General features: G+C 50.9%; 1 protein-coding gene and 2 long non-coding RNA genes across 4 annotated transcripts; 2 read left to right on the top strand and 1 right to left on the bottom strand.

Annotated features, from left to right (window-relative positions):
- The first annotated feature begins 711 nt into the window (after positions 1 to 711).
- Positions 712 to 20,472, top strand: LOC138997082 (uncharacterized). Its single transcript, XR_011468895.1, has 3 exons — positions 712 to 939; positions 10,480 to 10,628; positions 20,411 to 20,472. It is a non-coding gene; the product is annotated as an uncharacterized lncRNA (long non-coding RNA).
- On the bottom strand, positions 13,503 to 22,545 carry CA7 (carbonic anhydrase 7). 2 transcript variants are annotated; one of them, XM_070398507.1, is made up of 7 exons: positions 22,447 to 22,545; positions 19,760 to 19,957; positions 16,563 to 16,681; positions 15,641 to 15,736; positions 15,468 to 15,530; positions 14,787 to 14,942; positions 13,503 to 14,288 (listed from the first exon to the last, which is right to left on the bottom strand). In XM_070398507.1, the coding sequence occupies exons 1-7, from the start codon at positions 22,484 to 22,486 to the stop codon at positions 14,166 to 14,168; spliced, it is 795 nt and encodes a 264-aa protein (XP_070254608.1). In that variant the 5' UTR covers positions 22,487 to 22,545; the 3' UTR covers positions 13,503 to 14,165. The 2 variants fall into 2 exon arrangements, 1 of the variants encoding a protein (XP_070254608.1); XR_011468893.1 differs by lacking the exon at positions 13,503 to 14,288 and adding an exon at positions 16,232 to 16,415 and having other exon boundaries at positions 14,907 to 14,942.
- A 549-nt stretch (positions 22,546 to 23,094) lies between these two features.
- LOC138997081 (uncharacterized) lies at positions 23,095 to 25,391 on the top strand. The gene is made up of 3 exons (XR_011468894.1): positions 23,095 to 24,017; positions 24,105 to 24,227; positions 25,203 to 25,391. It is a non-coding gene; the product is annotated as an uncharacterized lncRNA (long non-coding RNA).
- The last annotated feature ends 2,110 nt before the right edge of the window (positions 25,392 to 27,501 follow it).

Consider the following 27,501-nt stretch of genomic DNA (forward strand, 5'->3'; position numbering starts at 1 on the left):
AGACCCCTCGCCCGACCACCACCTAGACCCGACACCCCCCCCCCCCCCCCCCCGCCCCAGGGGAGGCCCCTTTGTGCCTCAAACACAACTGGCCCCAAACGCACCTTCCTGCCAAACCAGCTCTTTCCCTCCTCCCCTAGCCCAGAAATTGCCCCATCATCTGCCCGAAGACCCAAGCCAGAAGCCTGGGAGTCATCTCCACTCCTCCCTCCACCCCCGCCCCTCTCAGTTATCCTAATACTGTTAATTTTATTTCCTTCATATTTATTTCTCCAATCCAAACATTTGCCTCCAGCTACTCTACCACCCTATTCCAAGCCTCTCATCTGGTCTCCGCAATTCCAATTTAACTTGGCTTTAGCCATCCTTCCTCTAGAACTCAGATTATTGTCCCCAAGTCTTCATTGACTCCCCACTGACCCCTGGGCCTTGAACTGACAATTACCTTGGCCTGACCACCTACAGTTCCCACAAATGGTTGGTGGTTGCTAGGCTGAGAAAAGCTGAGCACCAGGACATCAGATAGTCATTCCTTCAGTCCTTTCCATTGTGTGGTTGCAGGTTTCACCTTCTTCCTTATAAACTTTAATAGAACGCCTCTACATGCCCTAGCTGGTTTGGCCCAGTGGATAGAGCGTTGGCCCTCTGACTAAAGGGGCCCGGGTTCGATTCTGGTCATCGGAACATACCTCGGTGGTTGCAGGCCCAATCCCCATCCCTGGTGGGGGGGCCCCTGTGGGAGGCAACCAATCGATGGATGTGTCTCTCTCACATTGATGTTTCTCTCTGTGTGTTTCTCCCCATCCCTTCAACTTTCTCTAAAAATCAATGAGAAAATATCCTCAGGTGAGGATTAACAGAACAACAGAAAGAAAGAAAGAAAGAAAGAAAGAAAGAAAGAAAGAAAGAAAGAAAGAAAGAAAACTCTTCTACTAACTGGTAAGTCAAATGCAACCCTCCCTGAAACCAGAAAAGTCCACTGAGAACCTTGAGAATTCGATCTTCCGTAAGGAAGACATGCTGGCCCACCCAGACCCAGACCCAAGGATGTGCCTGCCATCAGACTTGCCCCTCGTATGATATCTATACCGCCGCTCACCCTCAGCCCTTTCTGGAAGTACTACCAGTAAGTCAGAATTTCCAACATCTTCCTAGATCTCAAGAGAGGGCTGTTTCAGACTCAAAGTAAAAATAACTGTAAGAGCCCGGCTGGCATAGCTCAATGGTTGAGCATCAACCTATGAACCAGGAGGTCACGCTTCAATTATCGGTCAGGGCACATGCCCAGGCTGTGAGCTGGATCCCCAGTGTGGGGTGTGCAGGAGGCTGCCAATCAATGATTCTCTCTCATCATTGATGTTTCTATCTCTCTCTCCCTCTCCCTTCCTCTCTGAAATCAATAAGAACAAATTTAAAATAACTGTAAGGGATTATAAATAAGTGGGTGTATCAACATGAAAATGTACAAATCTGTAGAGAATTTTTATGAGTTTATTTGACGCAAAACTGACGACATATGCCAGGGAACAAAATCTGAAATGCTCCAGAGAATAATGGTTTTGCAACTTCTTTTATGCATTTGAAATTAATGAGGGAACATAAGGAAGATTCCATGAGGGTGGGAAAAAGCAAGGATTAGATGATTATGTGCTTTCTTTACAGTGGTTATGCCTTTCAGTGACTTCCCAATTAGGAATTTATGATTTATTACAGTACCCCCCCCTTTTCATCCACAGGTGCAAAATGTTTTTTTGTATAGAGAGTTCATTTGGGGTTACAGAGGGTTGTCTCTCAGGACTGAGGCAGCACAGTTTAATTACTCAATCTGTGGGCATCTATGGGTACCTACAATGTGTCAGGCTCTGGGCCAACTACAAGAGACACCCAGATGGCTGCCCCTCCCACACTTTCCTGAGAAAAATTACCTCACTCCACTAAATCTGAAACCACAGAGTTTTTCTAAGTTACCACACACATGCCATTTCCAAAGTAAAATGCACCCTTGGGGATTTTGTGTGTACTGGAACTTTTGTTTAAAGGCTATAACCAGATCAATCACCCGGTATATGTTGGCCAACTCAAGAACCCCATTTGGTCTCCCAACGCTTCTTTGAGTCAAGCTCTTACGAGAAAAAAGAAATTAAGGAAAAGAATTTATTTCTCCCTTGAGAAAGGGAAAGCAGCAGATCAGATGCCATTTTTTTCTGAGAAAAATTTTTAAATGGGCAGCCTTACTCAAAACCAAACAAATGTGAATTAAAATGAGATGCTGATTTTTGTCAATCAACCAAGACATGATTAATACTTAATGTTGGCGAGTGGTCATTGTCATCTTGGCAGGTGGGAGAGTGAATTGGGGCTACCCAATGGACAGATCTTTGATTCACTAATTCTACTTCTTTTAATTTATCCTAAACAGAGAGTCAAAGGTAAGCATTGAAAATGTTCTACCATCAGCATACATATACATTGCTCCATCTGGCATATCTTATATAATTAGAGCCACTTGGAAAGGGCAGTTGTGTGGGCCTTGAAGTTGTCATTTGTACTCCAGGTTGCCAATGACTCATATTCTATCTTGAAAGTAAGTTTGGAGAGGAGTAGAACAGTTCTAGAGGTCTGGTGTAGGGAAGAGGAGGCAAGAGGAAGTTGGGAGACAGCCCAGGAGCCCCCAGAAGTGTGGGCACATAGTAGGCTCGATAGCAAGCGGAGGCTATCATGGCATGGCCTGTGCTGCCCTGTGGGCTTCTGAGTGCCCAGTGGCTTCTCCGAGCCACTGCTGGAGAGGCCCCACTCTAAGTGGGTGGGATGCCCCTTTCAGGTCCAGGTGCAACTCCAAGCGGGGCCTGCAGACACCCTGGGCTGGATGCAGGGGTTGGGGTGTGGAGTGCCAGAGCCTTGGCCTGAGCAGCGGCCCCCAGCGCCAACAGGATGCCCTGGGAGGGGTTGAAAAGGCCTAGAAGGAGAGGCCTGGCCAGGGTAGAACATCAGATGGAAAAACCAGATTGCAACAAAGAAGAGAGGGCCCTTTGATACTAACGACAATTATTTATCTGTGCATTTCTTCTCCTCCTTTCTCTTTGTGCTTGCCTCTTTATGAGCAGTTTAGCATGATTGCAGGCAAAGTTTAGTAGGACACGTGCCAGCAGTTGACAATGCTTCTCCCTGGGTCGTGAAACTCCGTAGGAACTTTCACATTCTTTCCATTTCCATTTTCTTTTTAAAAAAATTTAACACGCAGCATGTTTTTAACAATCAGGAAAACCTCTAATAATATCTGTCCTACACACTACACATAGAAGTGAGAAGGAAGAAGGCACAGCACAGCGGACTGTGGACTGTCCTGGGGCAGGGGAGGCAGCTGGGAAGAGGGCAGGGCCTCCAGAGTGCTATTTTATTTTATTATTTTATTTTTCCTCACCGAGGATATTTTTTCCATTTTTAGAGAGAGTGGAAAGGAGGGGGAGAGACAGACAGAAACATGGATGTGAGAGAGACACACCCTATTGGTTGCCTCCCGCAGGGCTGGGGACAGAGCCTGCAACCAAGACACGTGGTCTTGACCACAATCAAACCCAGGACTCTCTATACACTGAGCCAAACTGGCTAGGGCCATAGGGGAAATCAGGGAAGGCCCCCCTGATAAGATAGGCTTATCTTTGGAGAGAGATCTGAAGAAAGTTAGAGCACGACACTGGTAGTATCTAGGGGAGAGCATGTGCACACAAAAAACACACAAAAAACAGCAAGGACAAAGGTCCTGGCCTTGTGGACCAAGGGAAGGGTGATAGATCCTCCCTTCCCCCAACTGGTGGGCAGAGTATGATGCAACCTGCAGCCCGGAAATACCTGAATGACTAACCTTGTACCTTATATGGACTCTACATTGGACCACCAATCCACACCTGCCAAATACCCTAAGCCCTTGTTCCTATATGGACCATACAGTAAGCCACCAATCAGTGTGCGCCAAGTACACTAAGCCCCCACCCCTTCCCATTCCGCCCCTCAAAAGGCGTGCCCACCCCTGCACGTGCTGCTGTCCTCCCCTTACGAGACAGCCTGGCAGGTCCTTCTCCTCTAATAAAGTCTGTAGTCCTGTTTTTCGGCCTGTCTGATCTTCCATTTTTGGTGCCGAAACCTGGTGAGGGGCGGAATGGGAAGGGGTAGGGGCTTAGTGTACTCGGCGCACACTGATTGGTGGCTTACTGTATTGTCCATATAGGACAATGGCTTAGGGTATTTGGCAGGTGTGGATTGGTGGTCCAATGTAGAGTCCATATAAGGTACATGGTTAGTCACTCAGGTATTTCTGGGCTGCAGGTTTCCTCATACTCCGCCCACCAGTTGGGGGAAGGGAGGATCTATCAAAGGGCTTGGATTTTATGACCAGGGCTGCCTGTCCCATCTTAAACCCTTGGGCCAAAGCTGGAAAGACATGAGAGAGCATCTCACCCATGCTTTCCGTGGAACACAATTCCAGAAAATGTTCTGAGAGAAAAGGGCACATTCCCACTACCCACCACTGGAAGAGGTTCACACTGAACAATGGCTTAGTCAAGGCAGCGAAAAATCATGCAGTAAAAGGTGTGGACGAAAGGGGCCACATGCTGACCTGACAGGCTCAGGGAAGGCCTGCATAGCGGTCTTGCAGACTCAGAGACCTAAAGTAACCACAAAGGATGGTCTGAAATTAAACTTTAACTAAAAGCAGTTATGGTGGGTAGTCACCTCCTAGGCCGGTATCTTCACTGACAACATTTACCTTAACTGAGCCTATCTGTCTTTTTGCATCTCTGATTACATACCCTTGAAGTGTCTGGGTAACTTGTAACTTCCCTTTTTCTGGAGCCCCTGGGGCACAACCAAATGTTCTGGGCACCAGGACAGATACCACAAATTCCTTCATTAGCATGTTAATTGTTCCTGCATCCACCTAAGTATGTGTCCATCATTTTACTTTTTATCCAATCCCAGGAGTTTCCCCGCTTTGCTTTCTCCTGACTCTCTAATCTATCACCAATGGATTTCATGTAACCCACCTATGTCCCCTCCTTTGATTGCAATGTATAAATACAGATGTAACCCGCCATTCTCTGGAGCATTATCTCAATTCATTGAGGTTCTGCTTCCTGGCATATGTCGACAGTGTGGCTCAAATAAACTCACAAAAATTCTTTACAGGTTTCAATGCTTTTTACATTAACAAAGGAATTCATCCATTTTTATTGCAGCAATGCCAAACGTCTCACCATGAACCTCCTTTTTGCTACAAAATCTAATCACATCTGGCAGAACCTATGCACTTTGTGAGAGGCCTTTGAAGAGCAAAATAAAGTCTAGTAGATTGGAACTGACTCCCCCAGGTTCCCCATGAGCCCACTTTAAGCTTGTGGCTGAGAGGGCTGGACTCATAGCCAAGCCACTGTCCTAGAGAAATTGGACAACCAATGGGTCTGGGCTGCCTGTCACTATTTGAGCCATTTAAGCAGAGACAGGGCTGAATCATATGTGAACATTTATTCCAATGATGCCCGCAGTATGGGAGAGCAGCAGACCATCTACGAAAACCTGCTCTGCCTCCCCACCCATAAGCCAGCTGCTTATATTGGGTAGGACAAAGATTACATGGGGAAGTAGGCAAGAGGAATAAGAATGAGTACAATGACCCAGGTCACAGGCAATGCAGGCAGGACTCCATTGTTTGGGCATCAAGGTTGCTAATCTTTCCACGATAAATAGGATGGGAATGGGCCGCATTCCAAAGCCAACTCCCAGGTCCTGGGTGTACAACTCCCTGCCAGGTCAGAATGTGCTTTCTTTTTTCAAAAAATATATTTTGTTGATTTTTTACAGAGAGGAAGGGAGAGAGATAGAGAGTTAGAAACATCGATGGGAGAGAAACATCGATCAGCTGCCTCCTGCACATCTCCTACTGGGGATGTGCCCACAACCCAGGTACATGCCCTTGACCAGAATCGAACCCGGGACCCTTCAGTCCGCAGGCCGACGCTCTATCCACTGAGCCAAACCGGTTTCGGCAGAATGTGCTTTCTTTACTCAGAACAAAACAATCCCGGTTAACAGAGCATGATTAATATTTCTTGTAACTATAGCTGGTATCCAAAATTCTATTTCTGCCCCTAACACTAGAACAGTGGTTCTCAACCTTCTGGCCCTTTAAATACTGTCCCTCATGTTGTGACCCAATCATAAAATTATTTTCGAAAAGGAGACCTATGTAATACTCTTTGTAATACTTTAAGCAATAAAACAAAATTTTTAAAAATTATTTTCGTTGCTACTTCATAACTGTAATGTTGTTACTGTCATGAATCATATTGTAAATATCTGATATGCAGGATGGTCTTAGGCGACCCCTGTGAAAGGGTCGTTCGACCGCCAAAGGGGTCTCGACCCACATGTTGAGAACCGCTGCACTAGAAGCTTCTTATCCACCTCTAATAGTCTGAGAGGTCAGTTTGGGCTTCTTCAAATCCAGAGAGAGAGAGCTCCTGTACACTCCTCCAGGGAAGGAAGACAGGTACTCTCTCACCTCCTATGTTTTTGTTTAGCCATCTTTAAGTAAAGACTATAATTTAAATAGGGCCTTCATCTCCATGGGTGCTAACAATGTATGCATCTTTTCTGAGCCTGGTCTCCCAGTGGGCAATGCAGGGCTAGTGCATTTCGAATTACACCCATGGAAAACCAAATATATTTTAATCAGCCAGCCTCCACCTGAACACAATACTGAGAATCCATGGACTGGGTGTTTTTTCTTCCTTGCTGAGGACCGCCAGGGTGGCACTGTGGCTTTGGGCTCATTTTACAAAGTGCCAAGCCCCTGAGCATTTTTTACACCTGTGTTTCCAAGACAACCACCTCTTCTGGCACAGGGCACCCTTGTAAGGTGGGGGTTTCAGAGGCTGTGTCTTGAGTGAGACACGAGAACCCCAGCACTGCCACTACTGAATATGCGACTTGGGCGAGGGACCTCAGCAGAACTGAGAGCCTCTGTTTCTCCATCTGCTGAATGGGGGCAGCCATTCCCACGTGTTGTGGAGGCAGACCCCTCCCCCCAGCTGAGCAGTGGCCACATAACGGGGGTGGGTGGGTGGGGAGGGGGAAGTACATGGGAGTGTTGAGACAGAGCTGTCCTCCTTTTCTTGGCTCTGGAGCTATTTCTGTCTGAAGAACTGGGACCCGTCACTGTAATCAGGGCACCCCCACCCCCAGGCTCTGCTGGAGACTGGGTCAAATTTAATTCCGTGTTTTTCACACTAACCTTCAGTTCCATGTAACTACCTGCCAGCCTTTGCCCCTGACTGGAATGCCCTCCTCTGTCCCCCATCCCTGTGGGGGATAGTGGGGCCACTGTCTCGCCCTCCATGAATGGGCTTTCCCAAGTAGCACAGTGGTGCTCAGTGCACTGACCAGCTGCCTGCTCTGCCCAGTGCTGGAGCCCTGGACAGCAGAGGAAGCAAGAGTTTACTGTGCCAGCAAAGCAGGAGCACAAACAATAGCAAAAATATTCAAAAAAATAACCTGCTGGGCAAAGTTTTTTTCCGGCACAGCTAGGCTGGGCCCCCTGCTGCTGGTGGATCGCTGGCTAAGATGGTCCAGAGATCAAACTACAGCTTCACAGATGGCCACGAGGGGGCGTAAACACACTTCAGGAAGCACCTGAGCATCTCACTTCCCAGAGCTGGTGGAGGGAGTGTGTGTGTGTGTGTGTGTGTGTGTGTGTCCCTCCACAGTGCTTAACACTAGGAACTGACACTGTCAGTGGGGGCGAGTGGGAGGGCAATAGGTGAACTAATACTTTTTAAAATTAAAAAAATAATTATTTATTCATTTTTTTGTTAATCCTCATCTGAGGATATTTTCCCATTGATTTTTTTTTTTTTTTTTAGAGAGAGTGGAAGAAAAGGAGGGGGCCCTCACATATATAAGTAAATATAAAAATAATACAAAATTATATTAAACTGACAGGTAGCCCTAGCTGGTTTGGCTCAGTGGATAGAGGTTCGGCCTGCAGATTGAAGGGTCCCGGGTTCGATTCCGGTCAGGGGCACGTGCCCGGGTTGTGGGCTCGATCCCCAGCAGGGGACGTGTGGAGGACGGCCAATCAATGATTCTCTCTCATTGATATTTCTATATCTCTCTTCCTCTCCCTTCCTCTCTGAAATTAATAAAAATATATTTTAAAAAATAAACGGACAGGTAACTATAAAGAAGGTAAACACAGCCCTGATTTCTCTCATTATGCTTTTATTTTAACGAAATATTAAATAACAAATTACTTGAAAGCACCTTTCTTTGATGCCCCCGAGAACATGCTCCATGTGCCTATGGGGTGACCCACCAGTGAACACAGCCCATGGGCTGAATGACCTTTAGAGGTGGGTACCATTCTAATCCTTATTTTGCAGATGAGATCTGGAGGATCAGATGGATGAAAATGCTTGCTCCAGGTCACAGCAGGAGTGCTGGGCCAGGACTGCCCTACCTCAGAGCCGATACTCATGTTCCTCTGCCTGAATGTGTTTGTAATTGTCATGTGATAGGGCTTCTGTACATGGGTACAGCCATCAGAAGACCTCCTCACATCCTTAGTGTCCTTGTGCCCAAACATTTACATACTGACATATGTATTACTTTATTTGGCCCAGCCAGTGTTGCTCAGTGGTTGAGCATTGACCCATGAACAAAGAAGTCACAGGTTTGATTCCTGGTCAGGGCTCATGCCCAGGTTGCCTGCTTGATCCCAGGTAGGGGGTGTGTAGGAGGCAGCCAATCGATGTTTCTCTCTCTCTATCCGTTCCTATCTCTAAAATCAATAAAAACATGTTTTAAAAATAGTTTAAAATTACCTATTTGTATAGATAAGGCTATTTTATTATCCTATATAATAAAAGCATAATATGCTAATTAGACCAGATGTCCTTCCGGATGACCTTCTGGATGAAGCTGGGGCTGCAAGGGCTGAGGCAGAGGCAGCCACCGCGGTGGCAGGGGCCAAGTCCCTTGCACGAATTTCATGCATTGGGCTTCTAGTATATTATAAATGATTGTTCTTTATGTTACAACTAAGGCATTACATTCATTTTTTGAAATTATGTGTACAGATGAATTATATTTTCTTTAACTTTCATTGAAGGCTTGTAATGAGAGGTATTGCATTTATTATAAAATGTCAGCTCTGAGAATCTCACGAACAGAATATGAGCAAAAAAGCCAGACACTAAGGAGGTTTCTGAAATGAATGACTTCATTTAGTTGCAGTTCAAAACCAGATGAATGTAATTAACACTGTTAGAAGTTAGGAAGGTGGCTACTTTTGGGAGGCAGGAACGTATGAGGACGTGGCAGGGTTGAGGTGTACTTTTGCTGACCTGGGTGCTGTTGCACAGGTGTGAAAGTTCAGATTGTGAAAGTTCACCGAGTGCCTGTACTTTTTTGTGTATATGTTATGGTTTAATTTAAAAAAAACCCACAACCAAAAAGCTAAGCTAACATCACCAGTAATGAAACAAATCAACATCGTGCAATTGTTGTGATATTCCTACAACAAGTTAATGACCTGAGCCTCTTCATGAGGAAACACCTGGCAAACCCACCTGAGGGCCATTCTACTACCTGAGCAGCCTGTACTCTCCCACCGTGTCCGTGTCCTGAGAGACAAAGATAGACTGAGGGATGGTCGGAGAAAAGGAGACTAAAGGGACTGGACAACTGAATGCAATGCCTGATCTTGCGATTTATTTGGGCCACAAAAGGCATTATGGGGGTAATTGGCAAAATCTTATTAAGGGATGTTGATTAGATAACAGTAATGAAACAATGTTAATCTCCTGATTTTGATTCTTATACTGTTTATGTAAGAGAATATTTTTGTTTTTAGGAAAAACCACTGAAATATTTAGGGGTAAAAAGGTATCATGGACCCCCCTAGCCAGTTTGGTTCAGTGGGTAGAGCTTTGGCTGGTGGACTGAAGGGTCTCGGGTTCGGTTCTGGTCAAGGGCATGTACCTTGGTTGTAGGCTCAATCCCTGGCCCTGGTTGGGCCGCGTGCAGGAGGCAACCAATCGATGGGTCTCTCTCACATTGATGTTTTTTCTCTCTATTTCTCCTTCTCCCTTCCACTCTCTCTAAAAATTAATGGAAGAATATCCTCAGGTGAGGATTAGCAACAACAACGAAAGGTATCACGGCTGAAACTTTTTGTCAAACAGTTAAAAAAATGTATATATGTGAAAAGAGAAAGAGGGGGTGGAGAGAGAGAGAACAAATGTGATAAAACAGGGAGTCTGGGTGAACGGTCTGAGGGTGTTCACTGTTATTTTTCTGTTTTCCCATATGTCTGAAATTATGCTAAAGTAGGAAGGTTTGGGGGTGAGGGGCTCTGGGTCTGATAGTGGAACCCTAAATGTTGGCCGTTCCTTTCTCTGTTCCCGTGGCCGTTGGCAACCTCAGCTCTCCCGGGTGTCGGTGTGAAGAGGGGCAGAAACAGAAGGAGCCGGAGCCTGGCGTTTCCTGACATGGACAGGTCTTGTGTGCAGAGGTGCTGAGGGTCCATCGCCAGGGGTCTTCGCTTACAGCAAGGGCTCAGCGAATTGGCCGAGGTAGGTCAGCTCTTGGCTGCTGCCAGATACCTGAGTTTCTTTCCTCAGCATGACCTCTGACTTCAGGGGGCGCTGGATGGAAGCAGGCGCCCCAAGGACTGTAGAGCTGGTTGCTGCTGCCCTGACCTTAGCCCCCAAGAGTTTCTGGACCCACTGCTGGCGCCAGTTAAAGCGGCCTGGTTGGTGCTCAGCCCTCCACCCAACCCAGGGTCACAGGACCTCTGTGAGCAGCTTTGTGCCTAGCAACCCACACAGTGGTGGGGGGTGGTGGGGGGAGCTCTCCTCCAGGTCCCCTCTACTGGCCCAGAAACTACAGGCTTCTGGGTTTAGCGCTGGGGCCACGGCTTCAAAGGTTTGGCTGTCCCCAAACTTTCAGTCACCTGCATCTGCCGGAAATGATACCGTTAGAATCCCGCATTCCTAGGAAAGAAAGCACTGGCTTCTCCCAAAGCATAGACGTCGTTGTTCACCGACTTGGTTCCATGAAACACATGGAAGGTCTTTATTTTCTGTAAATCCGTGAAATCTAGCTCTGAGCCCCCGTTACATTGGGCTGGTAGGAAATCAGCCCAGTTATTCTCCTATCACATCAATGGGCAAAGGTCTGGGGGTCAGGAGCCTCTGCCAGTCATCTGTCCCTGTCAGTATGAGTCCAGCACTGTGGCCCCTTTCACTTTAGGAGACTTCTGAGGTGACCCACATCCTGAGATCCAGAGCTGTCTGCCCCCAGCGCGGCCACAGCCTGACTCTGCTCCCGGGAAATCTGCTTTCTCTCCCACTTCAAGTCCGACCTTCGGCCCCTCGGGCCTCCCACAGACCCGTTTTATAGAGAAACGGAGGCCAAGAGAAGAGGGCATATAGCCGACTGAAGAGGAGGTGATAAAATCGTTCTGCCATAGGTGTGTGCCCCTCCCGGGGACACTTGCATTTCATCAGGGAACCTTGTCGTAACTGAGCACCGAAGCTCAAATGACTGGATTTCAGGCTCTGTGACAGGGGTTATTAGGCATAGGGGTCTTTTTGTTTTGTTAATCCCCACCCAATGTTGTTATTTTGCATTACTTTTCAAAGAGAGTGGAAGGGAGAGAGGGATGGAGGGAGAGAGAGAGAGAAACATTGATGTGAGAGAGACCCATCAACTGGCTGCCTCCCTCACCTACACCACCAGGGGACAGGAACCCGAATCCCAGGTATGTGCCCTTGACCCGGAATTGAACCCAGGAACCTTCGGTGCGTGGCTGATGCTCTAATCATTGAGAAACACCGGCCAGGGCTGTGTTTTGATACATAAAGCTCTCCTGACGAGTGAAGAGCACTAACCACACTCCTGCACACTCAGGAGGCCTGGGGAACTGGAGAGACAGGGCAGTGCCCAGAGCAACCAAGGGCTTGCCACTCAGAGCAGGTGGAGGGGGAGAAAGAGCCCCTTCCTGCAAACCAGAGGGACCCAGGAGAGCCCAGCTGACCCTGGGCTCCTGTGTCCCCATGCCTTTCCCACAATTCCTGCCCCAAGAGAGTAGCTCAGTGGGAATAAAGAGCCTCCTGCTCACTTTCCCATGCCCCTGAAGACCAAAACATTTGGGTTGCAGCTGGAGGGATTTAGATGAGACTCACAGGCTGCCAAGCCAGGAACTGCCAGGGCCCAGGCATGTGTCCGTACCGCAGGACCAAGGAGGGGCAGCTGGTACCTACCAGAATTTGCCTGTGTTGAAGGCGGATTTGGGCCAAATGATGCCTAGTGCTTTCTGAGCCTCAGAGAGAGAGAGTCGTTTGCTTCCAACCCAGGAGGCCCTCGGTGCCTGCTCTAGACTTCCAGTGGCTCCCAAGGCCTCGGGATGGGAGGCGTGCTACCCCTGATCCTTGAACAATGCAGGATTGGGGTACTGGCCCCCTATGCAGTCAAAAATCTATGTATAACTTTGACTCCCCCAAAGCTTAGCTGCTAATAGCTTACTGTGGTGCCAGGACTGTGGTGCCGCCATCCCAGGGAGGGCCTGGCCAAAGTCCCTGGCAGGACCAGCAGCATCAGGCCTGTTATACCACCTCCTTCCATGTGGCCACCACCATGCCCATCCCTCCCTTCCTCCCTTGGACCCAGTGCCCTCTCTTACCCACCACTTGAATTAAGATGCTCTAAAGCAGCCCCCCACTCCCCACCTCCCTCCTCAGCTCAGACCTCAACGTCCACTGCTTCTTCGTTCTCCCCCCCAGGGGCCTGCAAATGCTGTGTGTCCGCCCTGGTCAGCTCCTCCCCAGGGTTCCCAGTCCATGTGGAGGCCTCACTCTCCATCCAGGGACACACCCCAGACTCGCCTCCCCCTCATGGATAGCTAAATGCTGTCTTATGAGCTCCACCTTCTAAATCTCTCTCATCCATCCCCCCTGCTCCCCACCTCCACCACCTTGTCCCCTCTTTCCTGGCCACTGGCCACCCCTACCTCCTGATGCCATTCCTGCAAACCCACCCACACTCCACAGGGATTTTCCCCCTTTCACATCTGGCTCTGCCCCTCCTCTACCCCCAGACCCTTTATGCCTCCCCAGTAGCCCTGGGAGAATCCCAGGCTCCAGCCCCAAAGGTCCTTTCAGCCCCACAAACACTCTGGGCTCTCTCACCTCTGAGCTTGCACACCAGCTCTTCCCTCAGCTTCAAACATATTATTCCCTTCTCTCTGCCTTGGCATTTATTTTTTTCACCAGATGAGGTAGGCTCCTCCTTTTCTCTGCCCCCACCCCCCATAGCCCCTGCCTGCCCTCCGTATAACCCTTACTTGCTAAGTACCCATGTCCCTCCCAACATACTGTGCTTCCCTCACCACTGTCGCCTCCCCAATGCCTAGAACAGAACTTGACATAGCACAGGCACTCAAGGGGTATTTGCTGCATGGGTGAATGAATTTATTAATCATTGCATGGATGGATTGTCATGTAGGTGGCTTTGGTGGCTGGGTAGGGACGAGGGGAGATACTACATAAGCTGTAGCCAGTGCCTGCCCCCGGCAGCAGGTGGCTGGAGGGAGAAGGCCACGTCACCTCCAGCAGGCTGGGTGCTTTTTTTTTTATTTTAATGGCCTGGCAGTGAGGTGCGTGCATGGCGGAGGCCTGCAGAAGAGGTAATGCCGAGAGGGTATGCCCATCTCTAATTATTGCTTGAGTCGTTCTGGCAATGTCAGCTGCCCGCCCCAGAGAGCTGGGTCTCGTCCATCACAGTGTGAGCTCAGGGTGGGGCTGCCGCCACTGGCAGTGGGAAGAAGATCAGAGGAGGTTCCCAGGGACCTTTGGATCTTGGAGAACAGAGGCTGCTCCAGGCTTGGAACATGCTCAGCTCTTGTCCTTCCTGTCCCCGGGGCAGCTGAAGAGTGTCTCCTGACTTGGGGATTCCATCAAGAAGCCTAGAGGGTAGCCAAGGAGCAAGCCAGCTGAAGAGGGGGGGTCCACAGCACCCCCAGGCAGGGAGCCTTGGATGGTTTGGTGTCTGCTGACATGGAAGCCCTTGGGAAGATGGTGTCCTAGTGGCCAGCTGGGCAGCCAGGCAGCTCAGGCCCGGAAGGAGGCCTTGACCAAACGGCCCATCAGAGGCTGTGGTGGCCGGAAATTGTTCACCATGTGGATCCTCTCGTCGTCCACTGAGGTGAAATGCAGGCCCCGAAACTTCTCCATCTTGAAAAGGCAAAAGAGAAACTCAGGGCAGAATGGGGTGCTGTGATCCCCTCTGATCCCAGACACATCATCTGGCATACCTGGCCCAGCCAGCTCTGCCTCTCCTCCCTCCTCTTCCCCTTGGGGTTTGTCCCCAATTCTCCTCACTCATTCTCTCTTTGGGACCCCAGTCTCATTTATTTATTCACTCAAGGGGCACTGACCCTGCTTCACCTACTTCCAGTTCCAATCCCATCTAGTGAACACTTACCAGCAAATGTAACATTTAAGATTCTAACACAGTCGGCGAGATCTCAGGATCCAGGGATCTCCCCTCCCAGCCTGTGTCTACGTCCTAATGACCATCCATCAAGCTAACTCCCACCTAAGAATCTAAACGTTTATTAGCAAAAAATGGGAGTCTCCATGGTGGGCCCACAGGCTGTGGGTTGCTGGCTGGGAGAGTCCCACTGCTGGGGTGGACCCCAAAGGCCACATCCCTCCACCTGGAGGACTGACCTGCCTTTCAGAGATGCTGATGGGCTCTCGGAGCACAATCCAGGTGACGCTCTCACTCAGAGGGGGCGTGGTCAAGGAGCCGGGGTAGGTCCAGTAGTGCCGGCTGGCAGGCAGGAGGCAGTTGGGCTGGAAGCAACTGAACTGGGCCGTGGTGCCCTGCACAGGGTAGGGAGCCCAGAAATCAGCACAGACCTCCCACCAGGACCAGACCTGCAGCCCCCCTACCTGTTTCTGTCAGGGGGATCTAGGCTTCTCCTTGGCTCATGGGTGCAAATAGTGGGCAAATGCCTGTGATCCCCGATGCCATCTCCCAGCCGGGGCCAGGCCCTGTCCACCCATTTGCTCGTATGTAAAAGCTGCAGGAGCTCTTTGGCCACATGTCTTGTCCCTTGCCTTCAGCGGCCCTTAGTGGCGCTGCCCGCGGGACAACCGTTAACGAATGTGACAAGTATCTTATCAATCCTATACCCACCGAGATGGCACGCCGGGCACTCCATGGGGCCCCTGACCCTGGTGAAGAGGAGTCAGGTGCAGGATGCTGCAGGCGCTGACCTGCCCCCTTCATCTCACTGAGGGTTTACTACTAGAGTGGAAGAGTGGATGGGTCTGCTCCGTGATGTAGCCTCTTCCCTTCCCCCCACCAGGCTGCTCTGGGTCAGAGGCATGGACCCCTGGTCTCACCTTAAACCGAACCATGTAGAGTGCGTCTGTCAGACGGTTCATGTAGGGGTGTTCAGCCCCGATCTGTCAGGGAGAGGGTAGTGTGAGCCCGGTACCACTGGGTTCTGAAAATAGGGGCAGTTCCAGGCCTTTCATGCCCTCCCTCCCCCCGGCCCTGGGTAAACCCCCCTCACCTCCAAGAAGACACCGACCACAGCCAGGCCGTCGGGTGCTGAGGCCGCCTCCGAAAAGGTGCTGTACTTCTTGGCGTTCCAATGAACCAGGTGCAGCTATAGGGTTAACAACAGGCCAGGCCAGTGCTCAGCACTCCATGGGCCACAGGAGCTCAGAGCAAGGCTTCTCTCACTCCCATCAGACTCCTGGCCCCTCTGAAGGAAGGACAGGCTGCCCAACCGCCCGGGCTTAGCTAGCATCCTATGTGGCCCTGGGGAGCCCCCAAAGGGCACATGAAACATCCGCCCTGCTCTGGGCCCAACCCTTTCCTGAGCCCCAGGGAACCAAAGAGGAATCCGCCTCCATGAACTAACTATAAAATAGATAATGACCATCCAGGGACACTCCCTGAGGAAGGCCCTGCCCTCCATGAACTAACTATAAAATAGATAATGACCATCCAGGGACACTCCCTGAGGAAGAGGCACTTGCACTGAGTCCAAAGAATAATTAGGGGGTAATCAGGCGGAACCTTGGGGGAAAGGTATTCCAGGAAGAATACCTGGAGGTATGGGTGTGAAAGAGCCAGGTGTGGGCTGGGGCTTCATCACCTGCAGTGCAGCGTGGGGACAGTGTAGGGGGAGGAGGAGGCTCAGCAAGGCCTTGAATGCTAAACACAGTCTTTGAAGGCTTATTAGCAAGGGTGTGGTGGGACTGGATTTGTCCTGCAGAAAATTCCTTCTGGACACACAGACCAGGGCAGCAGTGGGCAGAGTTCCGGTAGAAGATCCTGGGCTGGGGGTGGGTGGAGGATGTTTCTCCCAGACACTGGGTGCTCGTCCTCCGTCTCTCCAGAACTCCACACCAGGCACCTGCCAAACCCCTGACTATCCAGTCCCCCACTCCTTCCCCAAAGGGGTTCCCACTGAGGAGGGCCCTTACCTCACAGGGAAATGACTTGCCGTCCACCATGTGCTCTGAGCCCACATTGTGCATCTGGCCCCAGTGGAAATGGAACTGCTTGAGCCGGTAGGGCCCATCCAGGGGGCCCCCAGTCACCACTGCGGGTAGAAGTGGGGCGTGTAGCAATCCATGTGAGAGAGTCCACAACAACCGGCAGGTGCTGGTGCCAGGATCAGGGCAGTACCCAAGAGGGAGGTACATTTTTCATTTGGAAAACTGGTTGGGCTAATTGGTCTTGGGTCAGTCTCCACTCTGTTCCCTGGGCCCTTAGCTGGGCCAGGGCAGAAGTCCTGGCAGCCTGCAGGTGGCAGAGAGTGTGGCACTGACAGAATACATCTCTCCATTCTCCCCACTCCTGACCAATTTTGCATGGAAGCTGGAACCTTGCCTCTAATCCCCCTCCCCCCCCAATTATCACTAACAATATGTCCCCCATGTCTGGAGCGCTGACTGAAGATTGAGTCTGAAGGATTATTTTGCTTAGTCCTCATAGTAGTTCCTGAGGGCTAGAACCTATTATCTCTATTTTGTAAAGAAGGAAACTAAGGCACAGAGAGGGCAAGGCATTTTGCCCAGCGTCACACAGCAAGGCACTGAGCTAGGAGATAAGCCTGCATATCCTTTGTAAGTCCAGAGCCCAAGCCCCTAATCACCAGGCCATGCTGCCTCCTCAGGACCTAGTGTTGTCCAGAGGCCAGCTCCTGAGGGTCCCCACTCTGGTGGCTGGGCCCAGATACCTCCAATGGTGGGCCCCATTTGTGCTGGTTTTATGACTTTCCCACCCTGATATCTGGTGAGCTGGGGCCACGCCTAAGGCCTCCTGAGACTTATTGAATTTCTAGCTGAAAGGGATCTGGCAGTGGAGGGAGCTCCTGCCAGGCCTGAATGTGAGCCCTTGGATCAGGTGACTGCCCTGGGCTCAGAGTTCCACTAGACCTCTTCAGGATGGTGACCAGGCCAGGGCCTTGCCCCCTGTGGGCCCCTGGAGGAGGAGGAGGAGGAGGAGGAGGAGGAGGAGGAGGAGGGGGAGGGGGAGGAAGAGGAGGAGAGAGGACAATCCTTGCTATCTGTCCTGCCTTATCTGAGAAGCAGGGCCTTTAGGATGAGCTCCCTGACACGGCCTGTGGGGACCTCCCCTCCCCCCTCTGAGCATGCCCTACCTGGGACCCAAGTGTGGTCTCTCAGAGAATGAACTCCTTCCCTGACCCCTTGAACTTGGCTCCCTTGGCCTCTTGCTGGCCATAAAACACACTGCCATTCACTGTGCACTTACTGTATTCTGAACTCCATCGGTGTCAACCCCCACAGAGACCTTGAGGGGGACACATGGTTATCCCTATTGGACAAATGTGAGACTAAGGCTCAGAAAAGTAGGTATTCTGTCCAGGGTCACACAGCTATTGAGTGGCACAGCTCCAACCATCTCTCCCCCAAACCTACCTTCTTTCCATGGCTCCCTGCCCTCTCAGGCCTGGGTGTTCTGGTAGGGGAGGGAACCCCAGCGGACTTGAAAGTGAGCCCCTGTGTCAGTGGTTCAGGGCATTCCCCTTGGGCCTTCTACCCCCACCCCGTACAGTGGCCTTCCCTCTCCAAAGCTCTGGGTGAGAGGCTTTTCTTACAGTTTAGTACCAGGAAATGCTATGTCTCTCTTCTGAGGATCTGCTGGATTTGCTCCCTTCTGCAGCAAGAACTATAACTGATCCTCTTTCCCTTTTTTCCTAGCCTAGCAGGGAACTCAGAGCTAAGCAACTAAAATCAGTCCCATCTGACTTCCCTCCTCTTCAATTTTTTTTTTTTTTCATTTCAGAGAGGATGGGAGAGGGAGAGAGAGACAGAAACATCAATAAGGAGAGAGAATGATTGATTGGCTGCCTCCTGCATGCTCCCCACTGGGGATCGAGCCAGCAACCCCGGCAGGTACCCTGACTGGGAATCAAATGTGACCTCCTGACTCATAGGTCAATGCTCAACCACTGAGCCATGCCGGTCGGGCTGCCCTTTGATTTTTTTATTTGAAACTTAAGTTCCCTTGAGTGCTTTTATTATGTGCATGATGGGGGGGGGGGGGGGGCGGGGAGGGAGGAGATCGGGCAGGGTAGGCAGAGTTCCTGTCGCTTCCTTACACAAGAAACTCCAGCAAGTTTCCTCCTTGCCCCACTCCACCCCTCATAAGTCTGATCATAAGGACACAATTCCTTCACAGAGGAGCACTTCTGAGGCCCTCTGCCTAGGAATTTATCGTAAAAGAGCCTGGACTTCAATCCCAGGGCAAAGAGACCTTGGAAAGAGTGCCACAAATTCCTGCTGGCCTCACTCTGGCCCAAGATCTTGAGGTTGAATGTGGGCTGGAAAGACCTTTGGAGTTGGACTGGCTGGTTTGCGCCCTCCCCAGCTCACTGAGTCTCTACTTGCCTATCTTTTTTTTTTTTAAATCCTCATTCGAAGATATATTTTTATTGATTTTTAGAGAAAGAGAAGAAGGAAGGAGGGAGAGGGGAGAGTGAGATGATGTGAGAGAGAAACATTGATCAGCTGTCTGTTGTACCAGCCTGTCTCCACTGGGGATCAAACCCACAACCTAGGTATGTGCTCTGACTGGGAATCAAGCCCACACACAGCCTTTGGTGTACAGGACGATGCTCCCACCGAGCCACCAGGCCAGGGCACCGACTTGCCCATCTTAGAGGTAGATTCTTGAGAGGAATAAAAGCTGCCTGTGACCTTAGCAAGGGTCCTGGCACAGAACATTTTCGTTCCTTTCTCTCTGCTGGGCTTGGCCAGAGCGCACAAAGAGGAGGGTTTAGCCTTAGGCCACACAGCCCTACGGCGATGGGGCAGGGAGTGAAGTGAAAACAAACCTGACCTAAAGCACTAAATAGAAGAGAAGGAAGGGAAGTAGCATTTCTTGAGCTTCTGAGCATCTGCTGTGTGCCAGCACTACAAACATCGCTTCAGTTTTTCCTTTTTCCTCTCTATGACCCTAGGGAGCAAAATAAGGTCTTATTACTCTCATTTTATGCCTAAGGAGACTGAGGCTCAGGCCACGGCTTCACAGCTGGCGAGAGGTGGAGCCTTCTCCCCCCACCACCGCATGCTGCCCCTCCTGTGCCTGCCCCAAACAGGGTTCGTTCCCGGGGGTGCCAGAGCGGTGCCAGAGTCTGTGAGGGGCCACTTACCAGATCGATCATCGCTGTCATTGAAGTCCACCTGGACAGAGTGGCCATTGTTGGCAAGGCTGAGGGATGTGCAGGCCTCATAGGAAAGCTGCAGTGGCTTCAGGCTGGGCGAATACACAGCCTGTCTGGATATGATATTGATTGGTGATTGGCGGTCTCCCTGGGCAATGGGATACAGCTTGTACCACTGTGAGGGGCCTGCAGGTTGGGAGAGGGTAAGGACTCAGGCCAGCCCAGGTGTCTCCCTGGTATCCTTTCAGACCTCGGCCCCTGCTTTGGAGCTGCGTGGCCTGGAGCTCCAATCCCAGCTCTGCCACTCACCCTCCATTTCCTTGTCTTCGAAATGACCTCATGAAAACTCACCACCCAGAGCTGATAGGAGGCCCAGAGAGGTAATGTGTGGAAGAGAGCACAATACAGCCATAGGCTTAGGGGTGGTTCTGGGCAGTGAGTCCTCCCAACATCCAGTACATGGTCGGAGGGACCCCTCCCTCCCCCAGGCATCTGAAGCTCCTGACCTGACCCTACCAGGTATCTGGCCTTTTCCTGCACCGTGGGTATGTTCGGGTTGCTGTTTGTGATAGTAATAATAATAATAAAAGCTCCCATCATCCTGGCTTTGGCTGTCTGACATGCATTTGTTCCTTACAGCCACTTTGTGAAGCAGAAACCAAGGTGGTCCTCATTTGACAGATGAGAGGACTGAAGGCCACTCAGGTATGTGCTCACATGCACTTGGGCACTGGTATAAACACAGCACATGCATGAACTGCCCCCAGCTGTCCTCCCCAGGCGTGTGCCTACCGATCCACAGAGATTTTCACATATGCACGCATGTGCATAGTGACCGGAGCTCACTGGGCCCTGAGCAGCGAGGCCCAGCAACACACATGTGTACAAGCACACACATACCCTGCTGACTATACCTGACACACACATATGCACCCTTACCCAGAGACTGCCTGTTGCAAGCCCAGACCTGCACTAAGGGACTACAGCAAAACACATGCTGGTACACACACACACACACACACACACCTGCGTGCACACCCACACACCTGCATGCACACCCACAGGCACCCACCCCCTGCCTCCCAGAGGCTCCATCTGTAGTCGAGAGGCTTCTCCCTGGGGAACATCCTGAGATGCAGCCTATTTTTAGAGCTATTGCCGGCTGGTGCTTCTCCCTGTCTTTTGGCTTCTTAAGTTTTCCTGAGAAAATAGCAGCAGGTGCCAACAGAGCTGTGTCCCCAGTGGATGACTCAGATCGAGGTCCAGACTCACTGGGTTATTTTTTGAAGTCTCGTGAGTATGCCGCCTGCTGGCACCTCTATCCATTGTCCTTTCCTCCCTCCGTGCCCTTAAACTGGACCACCCAGGTCTGGGTGGGTGAGGGGCAGCAAGCAGTCTGAGGGTGGCTGGCCATGGGGCAGGCCTATAGGATACTGGATGGGCAGGACTAGAAAGAAGGCTGGAGTTAGGGGATTCTGACTCTGGGGGAGCACACAGAAGCTGGCTTGCAGCAGGGGGAAGATGATCTTGTATGGGTTGTCAACGCGCCCCTTTTCTGCCTCTCTCTCCATCTCTGCTGGTATCTGTTGCCTCTTTCTAGCTTCTGCATGCCCAGATCTGGAGTTCTCCCCTCCAAAAGATGCTCCTGTGTCCTTGGGGGTCTCAGAGGGGGCCAGATATACCACAGCATCTCTCTAACTCCCTCTGGCCCATGGCAACCTCCTGACCCGATTGTAGTCCTCAACCCCCCAGTGACTGCCTCTCCCCAGAGAAGGGGGGTGGGATGGGGGCTGAGGAGTGTTCCTCCCACTTGCATTTGCCCTTCTCCCACCCCCACCTGCCCTGCCTGGGTCTACGGGCAGCCTGGATCTTGGGTCCTCATTGTTCACCCCAGGGAAAGGGGGGAAACCCTTACCCCCTCCACTCCATCTCAGCATGGTAGGAAAAGGCCCAAAAGGAACTGAGCTGCCGCAGACCCACACTCAAGCAGTCTGCCTCTGCTCCCTTCCTCTGCATCCTACGGAAACTGAGGCAGAATGAGGAGCTATTTTCCAGGTCACACCAGGAGGATGGTGTGGGCCACGCCTCACGCCGGGACGTGTTCAGACACCCTGCTCCATGGAGATACCCAGACACATACGTGGGTAACCAAATGATCCATTCCCTCCTGTACCTGCCAACAGGTAAGCGCCGAACATCCCTCAGGGAAACTCTCCCGGGGACGCTTCGCCCTTGCCCTGGCGGAGCCGGACTCGGGAGATTCCTGCGCACTCCGCATCCCGCATCCCGCACCCACGTACCGCGCTCCGCCCCCGATCGACCGCCCTCTCCCCGCTGCGCCGGGTCACCTCCATCCCCAGTGCCCGCGAGGGGAGAGTGAGTGTGTACCGCGGCCGGCCCGGGTCCGAGTGAGTGCGGCGGTCGGGGGCTGCGCGGAGGAGGCGGCACAGCGCAGCTGGCGGCCGTGCGCTGGGGCGCAGCGCGGACTTTGCGCCAGGCGCAGGGGAGCCAGGGCTCGGGCTGGGCAGGTGGACCGGGTTCTGGGGGGCTGGATGGGATGCGGGTCCCGGTCTGGCCTGAAGGGTGCGGGATTTGCGGGTCCGGGAAGCCCGGCCGGGCGCGAAGGTCAGGGGGCGAGTCGCCGCGGATCCGGGACAGCCAGGGTCTGCGCCTACCGTCCTTCTGGCCGTAGCCCCAGCCGTGGTGGCCGGTCATGCCGCCGCCGTCCCGCAGTCGTGCACCTGCCGGCTGGACTCAGTTCCGCTGGCTCAGGCTGCGGCTCCCGCCCCGCTCGCTGCTGCGGAGCAGCCTCTTAAAGCGGTGGCAGGCGGAGCAGTTCCCGGGAGACCCGCCCCCCCCCCCCCCCCCCCCCCCCCCCCCCGCTTCAGGGCGAGAGAGGCCAGCCCTGCACCGCCCCCGTCCGCAAGCTAGTTGAGCCCCCAGTGGAGATGCGGGGCTAGGGGGACGTAAACCTCTCCAGTCCTGGCCTGGCGACTCTCCCTCCTCCCCTCCAGCACGTGTACAGGCTCTGGGAGGAGAAACCGCTCATGCAGAGGGACGCCCGGGTTGCCCACATTCCCCCCCCTCCCCAGGCTTGTCCCCGAGCAGTAAATCCCACCACCGAGGACCTGCGCCCTGGGCCCTGCGTCCTCTGGGTTTGGAGAGTCCCCTTTAAATTGCGAATTGCACTGTCCATCATGTCCAGAACTGGAGCTTCCCCCTGTTTGCCAGACACTGTGGCAGGTTCTGGGCCAAGCTTTGGGTCTATCCTGTTCTCTGAACCTCTCAGCTTCCCTAGAACATGGGGTGGTACTGCCATTAGGCCTCCTTCAGAGTAGGGGACTGAGGCCTAAGAGGTGCAGTGACTTGCCCCATGTCACTAGCCAGCTAGTGAGTGATTCACTCCCAGTTTGTGTCATTCCAGGTACTGTGCTCTTTACCACTCCCCTGGGGATGGGGGCCAGTGGGTCCTGTGGGTGCAGGGCTCTAAGGAGCCTTGGGGGAGGGCGAGGGCTGTCCAAACCCCCAGCCCAGGAAAAGCCAGAGCCTTAAAGGCAAGTGGGATGTTTTGGCATTAACTAGTGGCATGAAGACAGACAGATCCATACACACCAGCTGGCTCACCCTTGGATCCAAGTTGCAGACCTTGCCTCCCACCCTCTCATTCTCTCCATTGCTTCTTCATTCTGTCCGGGACTCTCTGCCTGTCCCTGTGCAGCCCACTGTTTGTCCCTCCTTTTCTTGCCTCCCATGACTTTCGGCACACATGCAGGGAGCTCAGGCCCCTTGCACTGCAGTCAACCTCATTGCAGGCTTGGCCCAACATTTTCCCACCCTCTAGGTCTGGGCCCTGCTGTGTCCTCCACCTGGTACATCCTTTGTCTTCCACCCGCTGGTTCCAGCCTGGCCCAACCTAATTCATCTTAGGATGTGCCTTGTGCCAAGACTAGGGCCAGTGTCTGGCTAGGACGAACAGATGGGTGGGTGGAAGAACAGGAAATGATCCCACCACAGTGCCTGTACCCAACAGGAGTTAAAGGGCCATTTGTAGAATGTCTGCTGGTCTGACCTTGACCAGAGGAGACTTTTTCAGGCCCTGCTCTTGGCTGACCTTGTGAAGGATTCTGCCATTCTGTCTGTCTGACTCCCCTACATCTCCATGGCTGTCTTAATCAGTTTCCCTCTCCTCAGCCTTGAACCCCAGTTCCCCAGGAAGACTTGTGGAGATTAATTGACAACTTTCAAGGTAAGTCAGTGATTTCTCAGCCCTGCCTAGATACCTTTCTCTGACCCAGGAGCAAGAAGGGGCCCTTAATATAAATTTGACCCTCAGGTGTGGACGGGGGACTCATGATAGAGATGCAAGTGTGGCCCCAAGACCAGCAAATGAGAGAGAAGGCAGTGTTGCCAAGGCCCCAGGTCTCCAAGCCAGAAATGTCATCTTCAGACCAAGAAGGTGAAAGCCTGCTTCCACGTGACCTGCAGCCTCTGTTCAGCTCACAGAGGAGCCTGCCTTCTCCTGGGGGAGGTGTCACACCCTCAGGACCTGTGTCTACTTCATTGACCCACTTCCCTCTCACAGTAACCCAGGCCTTCTCCATATTTATTTATAGCATTAAAAATAAACTGGAATTATTTGTATAGTTTTGCATCCAGTTTCATCTGCACAGCACTCCTGGGGGGGGGGGGTTTCACCCCATTTTACAGATGAGGAAAGCAAGGCTCAGGGAAGTTTAATTATGGTGCACAGTGAGTGACAAAGCAAGGATGAAAACCCAAGGCTGCTGAGTCCCTTATTCAGTATGTCTAAAATCACAGGGAGGGGGGAGAAGTGGATTTTAAATTTGGTTGTCATTTGTGTATATATGCTTTGCATATATATATGCATGACTCTGGAAGGAGTTAAGAGAAACTAGGGAGAATATTTGCCTCAAAGGAGGAGAGAGGGAGACCAGAAGGGCGGGGGAGGGTGAGGAATAGGGGTGGGAGGGACACTCTGTACTGCCTCCTCCTTTCGAAAGAACTAAAATGTGTACGGTTGACTCTTGAACAGCATGGGTTTGAACTGCACAGGTCCACTTATACATGGACTTTTTTTTTCAATAAATACATTCAGTACTATCAATGTGTTTTCTCTTTCTTATGATTTTCTTAGTAGCATTTTCTTTTTTCTAGCTTAGTTGATTGTAAGAATACAGCATATGACACATATAACATACAAAATATGTGTGAATAGACTGTGTTATCAGTAAAGCTTCCGGTCAACAGTAGGCTATGACTAGTTAAGTTTTAGGGGAGTCAAAAGTGATACGTGGAATTTCGACTGCATGGGTGTGGATTGGTGTCACTAACCCACGCATTGTTCAAGAGTCAACTGGATTACCTCTTTAACAACCAAATAAAAGTTGATCCAATTCTTTCCTTCCTGCAGCTTGACTATCAAAAATTTCCTCCCAGCGCTGGAGTGCTGGGAACTCAGGAAGATGAGAGGCGCCGATGGAGCCTGCCTGTCTCAGATGAAGCCCCAGTTGTCCCGGCAGCCATTCAGGTCAACTTGGTAAAGCCCGCGCCCTCATTCAGGCGCCTCCTGTCTCAATTACGTGCTGTCATTAAAGCTGAATTGATTTCACTGCTCTGGAGTTTACTCTTTGGTCTCATTGGTGTCAGTGGCTCCTGGATTTTGCTGTTTCTGGAGGAAGGAGAGCATGGGGATGTGAGGGCTGTGCTGAAGGGCTGGGGAGGAGGGCAGGAGCAGCTTGCATAGCCACACCTCATTCATCAAGCAACTTTGACCTGATCTCACTTTCCTTCTTGAAGGTACAGTGTTTTTGCTCTATAGCTGATAAGAGGCTCATCCCTACCTTGTCCACTCCATGGGCATTCCTGTGAGCATTGGTTGAAAAAACAGGTGTCCAACGCTGCACCAACAAGCAGAATCATGCCTGCTCTTCATAGTATATTTTGCACAGGACCAACAGGTAGGCTAGAAGCCCTATGGCCTAGAGATTCTAAGATCGGAATTATCATTTCTTGTGTTTTTTTTTTTAAAAAAAAACATTTCCACTCCAAGCATGTGTGGGGATGTGTGCAAGCAGTGGGATATAATGATCCTAGGCTGTGGACTCAAGACAGATCTGGGCTTGGCTTCCAGGATCACTGGCTGTGTGACCTGGGGCAAGTTGCTTCACCTCTCTGAGTCTGTTTTCTCATCTGTAAGATGGGAATAGAGAGTCTAGAAGGCTAATATTATAGTCAGGTAAGGTCATTCCTGGCACCAAGGATGCACCCCTGAGACCCTAGGACAGTGATGGCGAACCTATGACACGCATGTCAGAGGTGACACAGGAACTCATTGTTTTAGTTGATTTTTCTTTGTTAAATGGCATTTAAATATATAAAATAAACATCAAAAATATAAGTCTTTGATACAAAAATGTATCCTATGGTTGCAAGGATCAAAAAATTTCTATACGTGACACGAAACCAGAGTTAAGTTAGGGTTTTTCAAAATGCTGACACGCCGAGCTCAAAAGGTTCGCCATCACTGCCCTCGACCTCTGTTCTTTCCCCTTTCCTTACCTTGTTGGGACCATTTAAAACCCCAAACATTCCTTTGCCAATTATAGTAGTGGCAACTATTCATTGCAGAAAATTTGGAAGAATCAGAAAAGTATATAGAAGAAAATTTAGACAACTGATCATGTGACTCAAGAATCAGCACTGTTAACATTTTAGTGACCATCCTGCCTGGCTTTCTTTGATGCATATTAGTCATACTTAAAAAAACAATCAGAATCACATGTATTCACATGTATAGGTTTGTGATCAGTTCCGCTCCCTACCCGCCTCTCACACACCCAATGCCCTATGGTTAGCATTTTCCTGTTTGGTCAGCCTTGGAGAACTTGACACTTAACAACTGCACAACGGTTTAGTAAATGAGTTATTTCCAGTTTTCATTATTATAAATAGCACTGCTGTGAACATTCATATTTATACATCTTTGTGTGTGTCTGATGCTTTCTTGGGAAAAACTGCTAGAAGTGGGGTTACCATATCAGATGATATATACATTTCCAGTAAGGCATTTAAAAATGTAAAGTAGTTTCAGAAATGCATTCTTTCATTCAACAAGCATTTGTTGAAGATTTATTAGATGCCAAGTACTGGGCCAGGCATGGGTGATACAACTGGGAACACGATAGACCCACAGCTGTTTCGGGAGGGGTGGGAAAGAGAGGTAAATTATTGGTCAATAAGAACCAGGGTGAGAAGGGCTAGGATGGGCAAAGGGCAGGCAGGGAAGGTTAGTGGCCGAGGCCTGGGAGAGTGTCCTGGGTTGTGACTGATTCTTCCTGGCGATTTTCCCATAGATTATAAACTCTTCTAGGGCAGAGCTAGCCCCAAACTTCCTGGGAGCTCACCAATCCAGTCTCCACCAGCTGGGACCAACAATGATGGGTAACAAAATAGACCTGAGCTGGGTCTGGCCAGATCAGTTGGGGTGATTATTTCTAATCTCTACACCACCTCTTAATAGCTGTGAGACTTTGGAATTCTACTCACCCTCCAAGCTTCTGTTCTCTTGTCTGTGAACTGGGATGAGCAATAGTGTCTGTTCATTGGATCAGCACAAATGGGCACAAAATGAGGTGATGCATATCAAGGGCCTGCCTGGCATCTAAGTGCTCAGTAATGTGGTTAGGGGCTCAGTTTTCCCATCTGTTCAG

Source organism: Myotis yumanensis, unplaced genomic scaffold (assembly GCF_028538775.1).
Source record: "Myotis yumanensis isolate MYYU_CA2020_CCGP unplaced genomic scaffold, mMyoYum1.0.hap1 SCAF_18, whole genome shotgun sequence".
Taxonomy (NCBI): Eukaryota; Metazoa; Chordata; class Mammalia; order Chiroptera; family Vespertilionidae; genus Myotis; species Myotis yumanensis.

What these genes read in the sequence shown, in the direction of transcription:
- CA7 (XM_070398507.1), bottom strand. Translation starts at nt 22,486, where the DNA reads ATGACCGGCCACCACGGCTGGGGCTACGGCCAGAAGGACG. An exon ending in GCAAGTCATTTCCCTGTGAG is followed by an intron (nt 15,737 to 16,562) that starts GTAAGGGCCCTC and finishes TTAACCCTATAG; the next exon opens with CTGCACCTGGTTCATTGGAA. An exon ending in TCTACATGGTTCGGTTTAAG is followed by an intron (nt 14,943 to 15,467) that starts GTGAGACCAGGG and finishes TACCCTGTGCAG; the next exon opens with GGCACCACGGCCCAGTTCAG.